Source organism: Watersipora subatra, chromosome 2 (genome assembly GCF_963576615.1).
Source record: "Watersipora subatra chromosome 2, tzWatSuba1.1, whole genome shotgun sequence".
Taxonomy (NCBI): domain Eukaryota; kingdom Metazoa; phylum Bryozoa; class Gymnolaemata; order Cheilostomatida; family Watersiporidae; genus Watersipora; species Watersipora subatra.
Window position 1 is genome coordinate 5,277,592 of NC_088709.1, and position 19,326 is coordinate 5,296,917.

The window sequence follows — 19,326 nt, forward strand, 5'->3', positions numbered from 1 at the left end:
AGACCATGTGGAAGTCGCGCCGAGAGAGCTAGGCACTTGTGGCATCTATATCGTCTTGAAGAATGGACACAGGAGTAGGCAACATGTGATACAGCGCTTTGCCCTGTACGTTCATCCCTGCCGTTATCAGCATATATTGAAATATGTATAGAAATACGTAAAATTTCAATTTTTAGTAACTTTGAAAGAGAAATCAGGAATCTACATGTAAACCTAAATTAACCAAGACCAGCCTACTGAAATGATGAATGTTATTTAGATTGCCGAGTTATTCCAACTTCGCCTCGACTAGCTGAAGTGCTACCGTGCATGTGAGCCTCATCATACCTCCTTATGTGAACATTAAGCATTCATTTTTTCATTCAATCAATATTTTAACTATGTTTATGTAATATGTAATGTAATATTTTTACTAATAAAGGAAATAAAACACATGCACACATATAAGCAAGCACGCACATGACATTGTTTCATTAAAAATGAACACTCTGTTGATGAGTCCACGTGAATACTCAAATGATGGGTCTATTTGCAGCAATATCTCCTAACAAGCCAACTATGTTGGGAGTAAACACCTGTTGTTTGACTGGTTTATTTACAAAAGAAACAAATGCTAACCTGGTAGCTGCTCATAAAGGTGACGGAGGCAAATGGTGTATGGAATCCTTCCCAGTATTATGGATAAATTTTATTCCAGTTCAAACAAACCTTTTATCACTCTGTGCTCTCTGAACACTGGTTTATAAAAATGGGTATTTTCAAGTCAGCAGCAGTTGACAGCTGCCGATTCATGAATCTTAGTGAATAGTTGTAACGTGGGGTGGCAAATATAAAGACATGTACATGTATACAGTACATGTATTGTATACAGTACATGTATTGTATACGTGTACATGTATATAATACATGTGTTATTAGTCAGCACAGAAATTAAAGTTCACTGAGCTACCACAGTATACATGAGTGTGAATAGCAGCCTGAGGTTTAGAACTTCAACTTTGTACTAACCATCTCATCCTATTTCATTTTACACATTTGAGTGGATGCCTTCGATAGAATCTCAGGCTATTGTGACGCAGCATGAACTAGGCCTCAGTCATAAAGCAATCTTAAAGAGGACAGTCCCGCTTACCATCAGTACAGGGTTTTAACTATGCCCTGTATTGTCTCCTTAGGTGAGCCGCGTGCAAGGAAATGTATTAATGAAAAGGATTTATTACCCTATATGCACAGCCAATCATTGATCTGGACAAAACTAGGCTGTGAAGCATGGCAACACTGTTAGCAACAAGTTGCTTATGGCTAAATGGCTAACATGTACTAATAGCGCTGCTATCATATTGAACTCTACTTTGCATATATGGAACCATGTCAAATAAGAAGATATTCTTTGCCGGTGGTGGAGTTTTTTTATTGTGTATGGTCTGGTATTCTAGACCATTGTCAAGGAGAATTGTTCCTCAAGCTATACAGGTTAGTGCTAAAAATACATACACTAGTTTCACTAGGTGACTGACTCGCAGTAGTTGATTCCTATTTATAAGAGCTGATGCCAATGGATGACAGGTGTTGACTGATGGAGACACGTGTCTGTCACAAGCAGGTCATTTATGAAAGCAGGTAGTAATGCAACAAGCAGTGGCAGACGTGAGAAGTAGCTGAAGAATTGAAAGACAAAAGAAGGTAATTGATAATAGTGATGTATGTAAGGGCATTGATGAGTAGATATTCTTACAAAATAATAACTCGTCAAACTTCCAACTTGTGTGCCAATTGATTTATTCCTTGAAAAATGCAAATATTTATCATCACTTGTCTACAGTTATCATATAAAAAAGGTCCTTCTGGCACAACCATTTATTCTGCCAGAGCTTCTCATTATGGTTCTTTTGAAAATTATTAATTGTACAATTATTATTGTGTGGCTGTTGATTGTGACCTGTATTTCATGTACGCTGTCAACATTATGTTTTATGAAAATGCTTAGAGTCATGGGGTAGTGGACTGTGTCTTGTCCTGTGTAGCTAGATCCACTTTAGCTACAATCCCATAATTATAGCATTTGAGGTCTACCAAACATTATTAAAAATAAATTCTATTACAACTACTGAAACTCTTTAAAACACGGTTTGTCAAGTTTGACGGTTGCAGTGGTGAAGAGGACAACTCTAAACATGCTCAAAGGTTACACCTGCAAAGCTCAATATAGAATGTTATGGTTGCTTGCTGACAACTAAACAAGGCTGGTGCCATAACTCGCTGTTTTGCTATTGGTTACATTTCTTTCCATTACTTCATAAACTGGAGACTGAACCTAGCCAGTTTATAACCAAAGTGTGTTGACTTATTTTTCAAAAACTATTACCATACAATATTTAGATTATGAAATGGTTTACATAATTTATCAAATTTGAATTTTACGGGAGTCTAGCAAATCATTTTAGGGAAATAAAACTGTATGAAAGCATAAAATAGAAATATGCAAAAAAGCTTTTTATTAGAATTTTGCAACGAACTATATTGAAACAGAACATACTAATCCCTTTGTTTGTTTCTAGTCCATTCCATCGGTCAATGCCTATCAGGGTGAGCAGAGAGAGACTGCAGTGTCTCAGGTATTTCTTTCTATTAATGACTCTGTATACATAGTACTCTTTGTATACTTAGTGTTTGCTAATCTTGTATATTTGAAAGCTAAACAGCAACTGACTTAATACATAAGTGAGACAAGAGAGCAAAAGGATTATTACATAAGAATTACATAACAGATGAGTGAGTCAATATGAACAAAGAGTATGACAAAGGCTATATACAAATACAAGATAATGACTGCGGTCAATGTCAACAACTAGTACATATTCAACACTCCGACATAGTTTTGACATGCAAACTTATTAATCTGTTAGCCCCATGTTCTGCCGATGTGGGTACCTACTACAAAACGGTCTCTGCATAGGGGTTTAGTTAAGATATCCGGCAGTCATATCAGCAGATGGACAGTATTTAATAAGAATGTTATGGTTGCTGGCTGATAACTAAACAAGGTCCTTGCTATAACTAGCTGCTTTGCTACTGGTTACATCACTTTCCATTACTTCATAAACTGGAGACTGAATCTAGCCTGTTTATAACCAAAGTGAGTTGACTCATTTGTCAAGAACTATTATCATACAATATCTAGATTATGAAATGGTTTACATAATTTATCTAATTTGAATATTACGGAAGTCTAGAAAATCATTTTGGGAAGTAAAACTGTATGAAAGCGTAAAAATGAAATTATGGAAAAACAATTTAGTAGTATTTTGCTATGAACTGTATTAAAACAGAACATAATAATCCCTTTGTTTCTTGCTAGTACATTCCACCGGCAAATGTCTATCAGGGTGAGAGGAAAGAGACTGAAGTGTCTCAAGTATTTCTGTCTATTAATGACTCTGTATACATAATACTCTTTGTATACTTAGTATTTTATAACAATTATTACACTTATTTTAGTCCGACAGCTAACTATCACTTTGGCATACAGACTCTTTGATGTTGGCATAAGGTTCTAGCAAATATTTACATCGAAATCCAAAGTAAATTCTGATATATGAAGACATTCAAAGCTTGTAATACGCACTACTTTGTATATCAGTAGACATATAAGCCATGCAGTTGTTGGTTTGCTCTAATAATATTAAACAGTATTTCATAAATTCCATTTCGGTCTTTCAAATCATTGACTCTAAAAAGACCAGTGTGAGAAGTAGTAGTAGTGAACAAAGTTATTTGTTTCCGTTATTACTTCTATTTTTCTGTTATTTCTAAAAAGGCAATGATCTCTTTAGAAATAAAAAAAGACAGTACAAAACAACATAAGCCAACATCATCATGTCATTTTTTTGAAAACTCTTTAAAGCTGTCTTGTAGTTATTGTAAGAACGAAGCAAAAGTGATTTAACAGCAAGTAAGTAATTAAAAGTACTAAGTAACTAAACATAAAATATTATTCATTTACTAGAAGTAACTGCACTGACTGTGAATCAAAAGACTGATTACTAATTATTGACAATTATTGATTAACTTACTCAATTAAGAGAATACTGCTGACAATGGTCCTATTGTTATTTAGAGAGAATACATGTGGACTTTACTGCCAAAACAGATCTCATTGTCATTATTTCTTATTGTTCTTATTCTCACTGATTATTGTATATGAAATAATAATAATAATGGCCATGAAAGTCCTTGTTTTATGGCAGGGATATTAAGATAGGGGTACCATGTAGATTCAGCAATGTATATCCTGGTTGAGCATTGTGGTGATGTTTCCTTCGAGAGTGCTTTACAATTGCTGGCTGTTTGTAATAATAATTACACTGGTTGCATAGCCGCCAAAGAAGTCATTCATTCAGCATGATTTTCAATAATACCTTAACAAAATAGCAAAAAAGGCCTTACTACTTACAAAATTAACAAGAAAACTTGCACCGTGCCTGAAAATTTAAAACAAGGACCAGCAGGCGGCAGCAAAATTCTTTGTAGCTTCATGTAGTGTAGTTATATACATTTCCTAAGTTAGTATAACATGGCCATTTACATCTTCTTCTTAATAGCCCTAGTTCATCATAAGAGCACACCGATATTAATACATCTTATGACATATTAATAAATATTGAAGACAATTACTGTGGCAAAGCTATATGAAGCACTTGTACTGTTATATGATGAGCACATGTTATCTAACTAATCTGTCCTATCTGCTTAACTGCAGCCTACTCTACAAGTATAGTATAATTATTGCTCAATGTCTGGTGAAGAATTGAAGGTGGATAGCGATGAGAGTAGAGGGTGTTGGTAATGAGAGTAGACAGTGCTAGTGATGAGAGTATACAGTGCTAGTGATGAGAGTAGACAGTGCTAGTGATGGGAGTAGACAGAGCTAGTAATGAGAGTAGACAGAGCTAGGAATGAGAGTAGACAGTGTTAGTGATGAGAGTAGACAGTGCAAGTGATGGGAGGAGACAGAGCTAGTAATGAGAGTAGACAGTGCTAGTGATGAGAGTAGACAGTGTTAGTGATGAGAGTAAACAGTGCTAGTGATGAGAGTATACAGTGCTAGTGATGAGAGTAGACAGTGCTAGTAATGAAAGTAGACAGTGCAAGTGATGATAGTAGACAGTGCTAGTGATCACAGTAAACAGTGCTAGTAATGAGAGTAGACAGGGCTAGTAATTAGAGTGGACAATGCTAGTGATGAGAGTATGCAGTGCTAGTAATAAGAGTAGACAGCGCTAGTGATGACAGTAGACAGTGCTAGTGATGAGAGTAGGCAGCGCTAGTGATGACAGTAGACAGTGCTAGTGATGAGAGTAGACAGTGCTAGTGCTGATAGTAGACAGTGCTAGTGATGAGAGTAAACAGTGCTAGTGATGACAGTATACAGTGTTAGTGATGAGAGTAGACAGTGTTAGTAATGAGAGCATACAGTGCTAGTGATGATAGTATACAGTGGTAGTTATGAGGGTAGACAGTGTTAGTAATGAGAGTATACAGTGCTAGTGATGGGAGTAAACAGTGCTAATGATGATAGTAGACAGTGCTAGTGATGATAGTAGACAGTGCTAGTGATGAGAGTAGACAGTGCTAGTGATTGGAGTAAGCAGTGCTAGTGATGAGAGTATACAGTGCTAGTAATCAGAGTATAAAATCCTAGTTATGACAGTATACTATAATTTTTATTAAATATTGGTTATGTTGGATTGTATCTAAGCAGGACTGCATTAGGAAACTTGACTATTTACAAGTCTGGTTGGTTATAATACCAAAAGGAGCTGAGTACTATTCAATAATATTCACCCTAACAGTTGAGTATCTTCTTTCAGCCTTCACCAACCAAAGCAGCAAAAGGAAAGTCTATTGAGTTGACAACAACCCCGACTGCTATACAGGTAAGAGCCAAATCGGTCTGCTATAATGATTCTTATGTATTATGCCCAAAGCTATGGTGGGGGATTGCGGTCATAAAGAAATCTCGTAATCTCGACCCGAAATGTTCATAATCTCGAGCCGAGAATTTACCGAGGAGGTGTGGGGCCTAATCTAAAGCGCAAAGGTTTAGTTGGTGAGAAATTGAGTCAGTAATTTTTTGTAATGTTTAACAAAATAAAACATGCATTTTTTAAGGCAAGTGTTTCATTAAAAATATGAGATCTTTCATGAAAATAACATAACGTATTTGCATAGCTGTTTATCGTAGTTTTTTTGTGTTAAGAAGAAATGGTAACATGCTCACGAAACGGAAAAAATCTTCTCAAAAATACACCATTAATTTTTCTGTATTTGTTTATATATGATAAATATCCTACATACATTGTAATATTATTGCACTTTTGTAACGCAGTATTACATAAAATATTGACTCGTTACGATCATGATCTGAATAAAAAAATGCACATTAAAAAACTTGTCCACTTTGTTACCGTTTTGAGATCTTGAGAAGATTGTATTTCATTTTATTGTAACTATTTATGTTACCGTCTCGTGAGACATTGATTGGGATAAGGAAAACAACAGAGAACATCTCATATTTTTAATTAAATATTCGCCTTAAAAATGCATATGTTTTATTTTGTTAAACAAAACAAAAAGATTACTGACTCAATTTCTCACCAACTAAACCTTTGCACTTTCGGATTAAGTCCCACCCCTCCTCGGTAAATTCTCGATCCCAGATTATGAACATCTCGGATCGAGGTTACGAGATTTCTAAATGGCCGCAATTAGCTAACATACAAAACCCTTCTTTACTGTTTATTTCTCATCTGTTAGGATAACCTCTTATAATGGAGTAATTAGCTTTGATTTAGTATTAATTAACTCAAAATGTTGGTGATTTGCTCCACTCTATTTTGTTCAGTTCTTTTCATTTAATCTCCAAATTTCGTGTTATGTATATGAAAAGCTGCAAACTAATTTAAGAATGACTTAAATTTAAGAACTAAGTTTAAGAATTTAAGATTTAAAACTGACATTTTCAGTTTATTGGACTCTCTGAAAGTCAAATCCTGCTGTAGGCCTTTAATAATAGAGACAAAATAAGAGGTATTATAGAATGCTGGAACTAGATTTACGCTCTACTGTCACCGCAGGATTACTTTCTCTAAACAAGAGGCACATTTGTAGGTAGCTTACAGAGACTTATCAGGCTGCCCTCCTAAACCTACATACCTACCAGAATATAGAGCGCATTGCTGGGGAATATGCCTAGCTGGAAAAAACTGCAGTGAGCCTGTAGGCATGAAAGACATCAACTCAGCCAGGTATATTATTGCTGACAAGAGGTATATTTATTCAAATCTCTGTATTTCCTCAAGACCAATCAAAAGTATTATGTTTTTGTATGAACCAAAGAGAATTTTATCATAAAGTTGAAATAACTGTTTGAGTTGGTGAAAAGGATTCACGGTCAGCTACCTCGGTGGGAAACGTCAAGAGACTTTTTTAAAAGTTAGTAAGAGGAGATACTTAAGAGTGAGTAACAGGCAGCAGAGATATTTCTCTGTATCTTGTGGATTGTTCTAGACATTTCTATTTCTAAATAGAGTTGACAGTCAGTTCTCTATAATCAACTAAATTAAAATTAGCTATGAAACTGGAAATACTTTGCTGCTACGAGAGTCTTAAGTCCTTTGTGTTGTGTAATTACATCACCATACAGCTGATTTACTCTCAACTACCGGGTATTAACTACAGGAGGTATGGATTACATAACAGTGTGAAAACTGTTTTGTTTTTCAATTAATTCAGGCCAGTTAGATTCTGTCTCTTGCTAGGAAAAGTTATAGTAAATTTTTTGAGGTCATTGCGGTTGCCAGCCATGACTAAAGCCTGGCTCCTATATACGCTGAAAACACCGGTGGCAGGATTGCAAGGCTATCTGTGGTGAAATGAGAATTTGCGTGCCAGGTACGCCGGTAGTTACTGATGATCAACGCATGAGTTTACCGCTGTTCAACTTTTGCAAGGAGCCGCAGGAAAAAACTTCGCGAAATGCACTGTACGAGTTAAGGTCGGCAGTTTTGAAACGATATGGCGAGTGGCTAATTTTGTGCGATCATCAGCGACGCAGCTTTATGTGAACGTAAGCCGCCGAGTCTAGCACCGCAAGACAGTATTTTCCGGCGCGAGATTACCGCCGGTTTCGTCATAATAATTAAAACATTTGGTTCAATTATTTTGCTGTTTTTATAATATTTGAAACAGATTATGTTAACAAAAGATCATTTTCCCTATAATTATCCATTATCAGTGATGAGCTGGACAGTGCAAAATAATCAGTACATTTGCTAAAAAACTTCCCCGTATGAAACAGTCAACAAAATGCAAAGCCTGACTCACTAAATAGCACTAGTTAAAGTTATTTGACCCTGAAAACAAAAGCTGCGAAATTGCCCAATTGTTATTCAAATTCAGCCTGGTGCGAATGAAAAAAACCGGGCCGATAACTCCCATAAAATGGTCCAGAGATTGGCCACAAAATCTAGGTTCTGATTCGGCTGGTGCAAACACAGCTCGAGACTGGAAGGCTGATGTCATATTTCAGCTGTTCAAAAAGATTCTACGATGCGCTATTCAAAGTGTAAGAGATTTGTAGTTGACCAATATATTTCGTTCTTATCTATCGTGAAAACGAAATAGTCAGTACTTTGACATTGCTTAAAACAACAGAACAGTGAGGTAATCAGTTATTGATATTTTAATGGAAGATGTGAAATATAATTTGGCCATTTTTATAGTTAACGTAGAAACCGCTCAATTCCAGCCTTCCTAGTGGCATTTGAGGGCAAGTACTCCATGGTGAGGTTCCAAACTTAATACCCAGTGGATCATATACAGCTATCTAGCTAGTTTAAACTGCTTTAAGTGTATTTCAAGCGTGTCACCACCAAAGCAAATGATTTATATTAACCATCACCAATAAATGGCTTTAGAATTTGGCATTTGGAGAATATGTACATCAATGTAAGATATCCCAAGAAAAAATCTGTTGTAGAGCGAAGATTTATTGCGCACCCAACCTCAATCTTATAGGAATCAGAAAATCGGGAACATCAGACTTCTGTAGCATATGGATGCGTGGCATAGCCAGCGTTGTGAGGGAACACCAGGTAGTAGCGAAAGATGAATGTTTATCAGAATAAAGTGCATTGTATATAGATTATTGCAAAAGCGTTGTGGAAATAATGAGCTTTCCACTTCACTGACATGTAGTTCTCACTGAATAGATGGTACAATCGTGAATAATAGCTTTAGAATAAGTGTTATAATGTGCTAGTAAAGGCACCAAGTCTTATGACAGGAAGTGCTAGTAATGACGAGAAGTGCTAGTAACGACAGGAAGTGCTAGTAATGACAAGAAGTGGTAGTAATGACAGGAAGTGCTAGTAATTACAGGAAGTGCTTGTGATGAGAGGAAGTGCTAATAATGGCTGGAAATGTTAGTAATGGCAGGCCGTGCTAGCAATGACAGCAAGTGCCAGTAATGTCAGGAAGAGTTAGTAATGGCAAAAAGTGCTAGTACTGGGAGCAAGTGCTAGTAATGGCAGGAAGTGCTAGTAATGGCAGGAATGCTAGTAATGACCAGATGTGATAGTAGTTGCAGGATGTGTTAATAATGACAGGAAGTGGTAGTAATGGCAGGAAGTACTAGTAATGACAGGAAGTGCTAGTAATGGCAGGAAGTACTAGTAATGACAGGAAGAGCTTGCAGTGGCAGGAAGGGCTAGTAATTACTAAAAGTGCCAATAATGGCCGGGTATATTGTTGCTGTGAATAACAAGGAGAGCTGTTTTCTAACAACAGTAAGAATTGGTCTTTATTAAGATTATTAGGAATAGTTTTGGCGGGGTATAACAGAAGGTATTCTTCACCAGTAATAGCTGAAAAGCTCCATGTCAGTAGTAGTAGTAGCAGCAGTAGCAGCAGTTGTAGCAGTAGCAGCGGCAGTAGTTGTAGCAGTAGCAGCGGCAGCAGTAGTAGAAGTAGCAGCGGCAGCAGTAGTAGAAGTAGCAGCAGCAGTAGTGGCAGCAGTAGCGGCACTAGTAGCAGTAATAGTAGCAGTAGCAGCAGCAGCAATAGTAGCAGGATCAGCAGCAGTAGTAGCAGTAGTAGAAGCAGTAGCAGCAGCAGTAGTAGAAGCAGTAGCAGCAGTAGCATTAGTGCAAACAGGTAAGACTTGAAGAATGTGAGAATTATTTACAGCGGTCCTTTAACATGAAACCCATTAAGTATATAAATGGAAACATGCAGTTGCTGTTATATGCTGAATTTCCCAACAGAAGGAAACTATTTGTAGATAGATAATGATGGTCTTGTTGCTTTGTAAAACGCAACTTGAAAGGAAGAAAGGAATGATCACTGTCTTTTACCATTTTATCATAATCACAAAATGTTTTTTTAGGATTACTGGCCTTCTACTACAGCGTGTCCAACTGAGTATTTCACTAAAACAGCTATGGCAATACCCAAAAAATTGAATGGAAACTTCTTCAATGGAGGACCAGGTAACCACAGATGTGCTAGTAATACTTCACCTAATCTGCAGCCTTCCATGGCCATTTTGTAAACTATAAAAAGCATTTAGGAGATAAAAAAATTGTTGTGTGCTGCATTGCTTTTTGCATGAGACATACAGTCGATGTGAACACATACTTACATCTAAGCATAGCCTGTGGATGTAACAGCCCTGAGAGCCAGTAGAAGTATTTTCATATTAAATGGCATTAGGCCGTGAAAGGTGCGATGTACGCAGTGCGCAGATGTATGAAATTGTAGATATGTCTTAGTGAATTTGCCCAGCAGCTTAGCTTCATTGTCTAAAGGAAGCTGCGTTGCTCTTCTACTCGCTCCAAATGACTCAAACCACTTGAGTACATGGCAATAAGTATATATATATTTCTCAAATATATATGGATACTATTTAAGATGCAAGCAATGCATGTTAAATAATGCAAACAAACAATAAACTGCATGATGCGAGACTTCCAGGTGCTTGGCCTTCTTTGCTCATCCACTCTTTTTATATTCTTTTCTGGCTGGTAAGCGCCGCCCCCTTCAAGCTTAGACTCGGTAATATTAACGATAATGTGCCTGGCTTTCACCGAGCCGGTTATAGCGTTGTTAAGCCTGGTTCCTATATCGATTGCTAGACTTCGGCGGTAACTTGCACAGCAAAACGCTTGCGACGCCAGGCTCGCCGCTTCTGTTCACATAAAGCTGCATCGCTAATAAATGCATAAAAAATGTCTGCTTGCCATACCATTTTGATAATGCTGACCTTCATCTGTGTTACGTGTTAGATGTTTACGATATAATTACGCGTTCATAATTAACAGCTATTCATGTTCACTTAGCAATTAGCACACCGGAACTCGAGTGGCCGTGTATTAATGCCGATATCATATTATGCAAATAATGCATAAAAAACAATATATGGGTAGCAATAGAGATGAAAGTAGGCAGTGCTAGTGATTAGAGTAGACAGTGCTAAGGATTAGAGTAGACAGTGCAAGTGATGAGAGTAGACAGTGTTAGTGATTATAATAGACAGGGCTAGTGATGAGAATAGACAGTGCTAGTAATGAGAGTAGACAGTGCTAGTGATGAGAGTAGACAGTGCTGGTAATGAGAGTAGACAGTGCTAGTGATGAGAATTGACAGTGCTAGTGAGAGGGCTAGACAGTGCTAGTGATTAGAGTAGACAATGGTAGTGATGAGAATAGACAGTGTTAGTGATTAGAATAGACAGTGCTAGTGATGAGAGTATACAGTGCTAGTGTTGAGAGTAAACAGATAATTGCGGAACAAACACATAATGTACTAAGAGCAGATAACACTGCGTTAAGTAAGCGATGAGTATAACGTATAAGCAAACTAGCAATGAGTATCAAATATACGTAAACTAATATGAGTGTTTACACGATTGTTATTGGCTATAGATACTAAATATCCCTCCATTCTCTGTGATTGTGTGTCTATAACATTATTTTGTAACATAATCGTTTAGCCAACTTGGAGGGTTCCTGATACGTTGAGAGCGACGGATGTATGGTTACCCGACATGATTAGTGTTATACTGTCAACGGAGTTGGTTTCAATGGTAGGCTGCAGTTGATCATCCATAGTTACTGGATGTACCGCAGGAATGTCTTTCCTGTTGTGGAGTATCACATCGTTCTCTATATGTAGCGAGTAAGACCTATCGCTGAGTTGTTTTTCAACAAAGCTTTCTCTCTCTGGCCACGGTGATTCTGCCAATCACATACAAGCACTGGTTGTCCCTTGCTCAATTGCGGCAGATGTTTGGCCGTTTTATTGTAGTGTTTGTGCACTCTTTGTTCCTGTTCCTGTTTTTGGCTCCACGCTGACCCCTTGGATGGTATCGACTGTTGCTGTAGGATAATCGATCGTGATGCCTTGCCAATGAGTTGTCGCATTGGGCTAGCATACTTGCACTCTCTAGGAGTGTTCAGGTATTCTAGTAGTGCGAGTTCTGGCTCCGGGCATCTGCGTAAAATGCGCTTTGCTATTTTAACGGCGGATTTGGCTTCACCGTTTGACTGCGGAATTGTGGTGAGCTGGTGACATGATGAATATTCTAGTCCTTGCTAAATGTTGTGAACTGGTGAGATGTAAACTGCAGGCCATTGTCTGTCGTGACCGTGTTCGGTATCCCTAGGTGACTGAAGCGATTTTTTAGGGTGCTGAGAACTGGCTGTGTTGTTTGGTTAGTGAGTCGCTCAAACTTCATGTAGTCCGTGGTGTAATCAACAATTACTATGTAATGTGTATCTTTCAACTCGAATGGGTCTGCGCCAACCTTTGTGCATGGGTCTTTAGGTACTGCATGACTTTGTAGGGTTTCCTTTTGCTGTTTTGGGGTGTATGGGTTGGCAGAGGGAGCAGTTTTTGATTTTGTTTTTGATGTCGGTTGTCAAGTTTAACCAGAACACTGTATGACGTGCACGGCGTAGGGTTGATTTGATTGCGCTGTGAGATTTATGGAGTAGTTCGAGAAGTCTCTTTTGCATGCTCTTAGGTACCACGATACGAGTGCCTTTGTATACAATGCCTCTTCCTTAAAATGTTTGTCTTTTGTATATGATTGCATAGTTGCTTTCTCCCAATGGTTTCGTATAAGAAATGTCTAGTCCTGTAGTTCAGCATCTCAGGTAGTTGCTGAACAGAAATCTTTCAACATGATGTCTGGTAATGGTAAGTCATCGTTGTAGTCAAGAGTAGCAGACAGATGTTTTGGTGATTGTTGGTACTGTGGGGAATTGAAGTATAAAGTCTCAAGAAAATAAATCTGCTGTGTGCTGGTCAGATTCCTTCTGCCAACTGACTTTTATGTTGGAATATCTCTGTAAAAGTAACAACAGCTCAGAGTCGTCGTGACACTTTATATATTGTATAAAATGACACTTTATATATGTATCATTACATTTTGGTGTTCAAGTATGAACCGATCAAAACGCTCAGCTGCAAAGATGATGGTTAGGCAATCCAGCTAAGGGTACATAATGTAATTTTGTTCACATTGTGTAAGGCTTCATGAAGCATACACAACGGGTTTTCTGTGTTGTAAGAGTGCTGTTCCGATACCAACTGTAAATGTGTCAGTTTGTATAACAATGGGCTGCATTATGTCAAAGTATTGTAATATGCTAGAGTCAATCAGTAAAGTCTTAAGTCTGTCGAGGGCATTGGTTTGGTCTTGGCCCCACTCAAATGTGTGTCCTTGCATTAGTCCTCTTCTTAAAGGTTCGGCTTCAGCTGACAGAATGCTAACAAATTGTGACATGTAGGTGATATGTCCCAGAAAGCGTTTTACTTTTTGCTGGGTTTAGGGTGGTTTCATCTATAGAGTGTATCTTTTTAGGGTCGGGTCTGACACCATCTGAAATGAGTAAATAACTAATGTACGGCAGTTGGTCTTGTAAGAATTTACATTTGTCTTGATTGAATTTGAGGCCTGTTACAGTAGTTCTAAGGCCTATAGTAGCACGCTCTAATAGTGCGCACAGGTTATTGTCATGTTGTTGTCGAATAGTGCCATAAACCAGCAAGTCATCAGCTACCACAGTCACTCCAGTCAGTTCAACAAGTCCTTCAGTAGGCCTTCTTTGAAACTCCACTGGCACGGAAGAGATACCAAAGAGCATCCGTAAATACTTGTACTTGCCTAGGGTGTACAAAAGGTGGTAAGCTCTGTAGAGGCATCTTCTAGTGACACCTGATAGTATCCTTCCTTTGCGTCACACAAGGAGAAGTCTTTAGCTTTGTTGAGTTCTGGTAGTGCATCAACAAGTTTGAGGAGAACTGTGTGATTTTGCTTGATGACTTTGTTGAGATTCTGCGGGTCAATACAAATTCGGAGTTTTCCCATTTGGCTACTGAACTGGTTGCATGTGGCTTATCCAATCTGTAGGCTTGACAACTTTGGTGATTATGCCACAGCTTTCTAGTTTCTTTATTTTGTCAATAAGCTCGTCTTTCATGGATAGTGGCACCTTCCTTGGTCTGACTTATATCAGTTGATTGTTTGTCACCAGTTCTATTTTATAGTCACAACAAAGTCTTTCTAGCCCAGTGAAAACGTCAATGAAGTCAGTCAGTAGTTTGTCGATGGGGTCGTCGCTTGTCGTAATGGCGCATTTTGTTTGTTTAATTGTAGTAAGTTCATTTCTTGACATGTTTGCCATGAGAGTAAGCTGTGCGGTATGGTGTGAATGACCAAGAACTTGCATACTGTATAGGTTTTGTCTATCCCGAATACTGCTATCTGGGTTCATCCGCAGTGAGTATATGTGCTCTGATCATATAACGTGAGGGTCGTTTTGGTTTTTGTCATTTGGGGTTGTCCTAGTTTGGTGTAGTCACTCATGTTCAAAGTGTTGTATGTTGCAGCTCTGTCTAACTGAAAATCAATAGCCTTGTGAAGGTAATTTCTGTCCATTACAGTCACTGTGGCGAGTTACTTTCTGTCTATAACTGTTGCGCTTATATAGTTCACTTGTTCATTGTGTCATTCTTCGTCCCTTGAGTGGTTCTAACGTACCTGATTTGTGGCTTCACCACCTTTGGGTTTTCACTTGGACCGGCAAACGTGACTATAGTAGTTAAATTGGGCACAATTAGTGCATTGGCAACCATAGGCTAGGCACATTCTTGGTCCATGATTGCCACCACAGTTGCCACAGGTCGAGGTTGAGTTGGATTCAGTCTTAGGGTCACTGGATTTAAATCTTGGTTTATAAGGGGCTTTGTGTCGTAAACTGTTTGTTTGCTCTTTTTTGATTTGACCGTTTATATTTTGGTAGTCCTTAGTTGTCGTCTCATTTTATCTTCATAGTTCGATAGCTTTTGATGAGTCTATGTCCAGCTGTTCAAAAGGTTTTTTTCTAGTTCTGTCATCGCCTATTACCAATATAAGGGCCTGCAGCACTATTCGGTCATACACCGCTTTAGAATTTTACGGACCAGCATTGGTGTGTAGCTCTGTAATGTATTTGTCAAGGGTTTTATTTCCCTGTTTGTTGGTAAGCAGCGCATGTGTTTTCACTATTATATTCGCACGAGGCTTACAATAATTATGAAACTTGTCAGTTGTCTCCATCAGAGTACCATGTAAATAAATCATATATCTGATTGCCTCTTTTGCCTATTGTTCGTAGCCTCAGCGCTGCTTTCACTTTAGCATTTGCGTCGTCCTTCAAAGTCGCTACTAAAAAAAGCTCAAAATCTCGAAATTCTTCCATTGATTGGGTAAATAAAGTCTATCTGATATTGGTTTAGGTGCTAGAAGTTGCTCCATGAATGAATGGTTCGTTTCTATTCAACAAATCACTCGGGGCATCATCTTACGTGTTAGATGTTTATGATATAATTCTGGGTTCATGACAATGAACACGGCAATGCTAGTGATGAAAGTAGACAGTGCTAGTGATGAGAGTAGACAGTGCTAATAATGAGAGTAGACAATGCTAGTGATGAAAGTAGACAGTGCTAGTGGTTAGAATAGACAATGCTAGTGATGAGAGTAGACAGTGCTAGTGATGAGAGTAGACAGTGATAGTGATGAGAGTAAACAGTGCTAGTGATGAGAGTAGAGAGTGATAGTGATGAGAGTAGACAGTGCTAGTGATGAGAGTAAACAGTGATAGTGATGAAAGTAGACAGTGTTAGTGATTAGAATAGACAATGCTAGTGATGAGAGTAGACAGTGCTAGTGATGATAATAAACAGTGCTAATAATGAGAGTAGGCAGTGTTAGTGATGAGAGTTAACAGTGCTAGTGATGAGAGTAGGCGGTCCTAGTGATGAGAGTAGACAGTGCTTGTGATGAGAGTAGAAAGCGCTAGTGATGAAAGTATACAGCGCTAGTAATGAGAATAGACAGTGCTAGTGATGAAAGTAGACATTGCTAGTGAGGAGAGTATACAGTGCTAGTGATGAGAGTAAACAGATAATTGTGGAACAAACACCTAATCTACTAAAGACATATAACTCCGTGTTAAGCAAGCAATGAATATAAAGTATAAGCAAACAAGCAATGAGCAACAAATATACATAAACTAATACGAGTGTTTATACGATTGTTATTGGCTATAGATACTAAACAACCTGTACAGTGCACTTCGGGAAGGTTTTGCCTGCGGATCTTCACGAAAGTTGAACAGCGCTGAACTCTTGCATTGACCGCCGGCAACTAACGGCGGTACTCGGCCTGTAGGTTCATATTTCACCGATGATAACCCTGCGGTACTGTTGCCGGTGCTTGCGGCATATATGGAAAGCAGGCTTTAGCCGGCTGACTATGTGCTAGTGTTTTGCTGGCTTCTACCTTAATTGGAACTTCGTGCTGACTAAAAGGCTATCAGTTTAAAATAGTCTGAGAATATTTCTCTTCAGCACTCACTAATGCAACCATTAAAGTTAAATAAGAACTCTCATAACCAATGTTATATTCTACCATCATATGGGATCATTTGATAAATCCTTCCATCATTGACTAGCTACGTACATTCAAAGGATTACATGTTGAAATTAAAAATCCTTGCTTTAGGCGTTCTCTTGACAAACTCGAAGGTGAATAAGAATGCTACGCATCTAAAGGTTGTCTCCGCTATGCAGTTTTTAGGCTACATGGCAACTCCTGCTACTAGATTTTACCTCCAACTAAGGAACCCAACAGACAGGTATGACTAGCCAGAGATATCTAAAAGATTAATCAACTCGGTTTGTGAAAATTAAATAGATTGTAAACAGATATACAGGGTTATCTGGTAACAAAAAAAGTGCATACTTATACTCTTACTGTGCTCCTTTGAAATAGATTTCACTGTCAGACCATACCATACACTGCTGTGTAAAAAAAATCTACTGTGTATGTTTCAGAGCTATCTCCTATCTATTTCACTGGCAGAAAAAGGAGAAAATCCGTCAATTTAGAGACATGCCAACGAGTGAATTTACTTCGGAATTCGTCGACAATCTGCTGCGAAAGCTACTAAATGATTTGCAGAAGTGTTTGACAGTAAATGGAGAAGTGGCTTGCATCTTTCTGCCGGACTCTCACCCTGGAGATTTAGGTGTAAGAGTCTGTATTCTTTTGTTAAGATCACATCTAGGAATATAATCCTTGTGCTCATGTCCCTTTCCTATCATTGTCATTATTTCCTATCCTATCTCGTTCATGGCAACTATAATAAACCATTGGCTCTTTATGTTTTGGAGATATTAAAATACTGCGTTTAACGGGCATGAACCTGGTATATTGCAGTCGTTGTTAACACACAGTCTATATGTCGTATTTCTGGAGGAAGCTTTCAAATTTGTTCCCTCCGAGCAAGTGCTAGTAAAGACTATGGAGGAATACAGTAATGATAGGGTAAGTCAGCAGTTCACCACCGGCTTATAATAGCCTGAGAACCTTGTCTAGTGTTGAACACAATATATTAGGGTTAAGTAAAGCGCTGTCAGATATAGATCACTGAGTTATAATTGACTGAGCTCTGTTACTGCTATTGATGACAGCAATAGGTTGAAGTCTATCTCGATTTTTGAACATTAGCTATTTTAGACTAAGGTCCATGACAGATGTTGAATACTGACCTATCATAGACTAAGTTTCTGATGGGCCATGTTACCCTTATGTTTATGAGCTAAAATAAATCAAGGCACCTTTAAGTTTTACAATAAACATTTTTTTATTGTAGCCTGCTGTTTTTTTAGTAGCCTAAGGCCCTTTTTAAATGATTACAATGGGGATCAGACTGAGTCTCCAATTGAATTGTCAAACACTATGATAGACTGAGAATGTATTTCTTGTCTTATCTAGTGCACAACTCTTGTACACTTGGTTAGCAGTGACTAGCTTGTACCTTATTGCAGGTAGACGTTGTAACTGATGTCATAAAGAACTTTTTTGGCGTTGAAATTTTGTCTGAAGTCTTTGAAGCTCGAGAAAATGGTCAAGTAATAAATAAAGGCAAAAAGAATCCGGTATGGAGGTCAACACTGGAAATGTTGGACAACTTCTTTGCTCCGTACAACAGAAGACTTTCAGAACTCCTTGGTGATGAGAAATGGCTGTTCACAAAGTCAAGAGAAGACGAACTCTGTAATAGTTCATGTAATGCACAACTGACATGAAAACTATAAGGTTGTTTGCAATAAACCAGGCGCTGTTTGCAATTTTGTTATAAGAAAAAATCTTGAATAAAGGCAGATAAAAACATGAGTTACAAATGAAAGGAACTCCTGTAAAGTAGTAAAAAAGATGAGGGCTGTGTCAGTAAATTCTATTTGATAAAATGCAAGTAATTTTAGTTCTTTGCGTAACTGAATGGACCAGATATGATCTTTAGGGTCATTGAATAAACGAGGTGAATAGTTTAATAAAATGAAAATCTAGAAATAGAGGCTTATAGTGTAAAGGTTTTGTGGGACCTTTACTTTTCCTCCACTAGTACAAGACTCGGTGGATGGGTTTATACATTTATTTCTGCTTAGTTCATAATTTGTACAAGAATGATCAAGTAACAGGCGGTGAACAGGCCCAGAACAGCTCTGCTCTTCTACACAAATGTTCGAGCTTATATAGCTAGTAAGCTCCGCCTCCGTTCTACTTGGCTAGACCAGGCACAGCTCGGCCCGACTCGGCTCGGCTCGGCTCGGCTCGGTCTTGACTCAGCACGGCTCTGACTTGGCTTTGGTTTGGCTAAACGTAAGGAGACGCCATCCACTACAATAGTCTTTTTTATTTGTTCAACATAG

The 19,326-nt window shown here is 38.2% G+C and overlaps 1 protein-coding gene across 1 annotated transcript; it reads left to right on the forward strand.

Annotated features, from left to right (window-relative positions):
* The first annotated feature begins 1,323 nt into the window (after positions 1-1,323).
* On the forward strand, positions 1,324-18,727 carry LOC137388706 (uncharacterized). The gene is made up of 10 exons (XM_068075161.1): positions 1,324-1,473; positions 2,559-2,615; positions 5,871-5,936; positions 7,171-7,307; positions 9,041-9,155; positions 10,448-10,550; positions 17,114-17,246; positions 17,446-17,641; positions 17,831-17,938; positions 18,442-18,727. The coding sequence occupies exons 1-10, from the start codon at positions 1,369-1,371 to the stop codon at positions 18,700-18,702; spliced, it is 1,281 nt and encodes a 426-aa protein (XP_067931262.1). The 5' UTR covers positions 1,324-1,368; the 3' UTR covers positions 18,703-18,727.
* The last annotated feature ends 599 nt before the right edge of the window (positions 18,728-19,326 follow it).

Coding starts and splice junctions, on each gene's coding strand:
- LOC137388706 (XM_068075161.1), top strand. CDS start 1,369: ATGTCAAATAAGAAGATATTCTTTGCCGGTGGTGGAGTTTTTTTATTG. Junction 2,616..5,870: donor GAGAGACTGCAGTGTCTCAG/GTATTTCTTTCT, acceptor ATCTTCTTTCAG/CCTTCACCAACCAAAGCAGC. Junction 17,642..17,830: donor CTCACCCTGGAGATTTAGGT/GTAAGAGTCTGT, acceptor GGTATATTGCAG/TCGTTGTTAACACACAGTCT.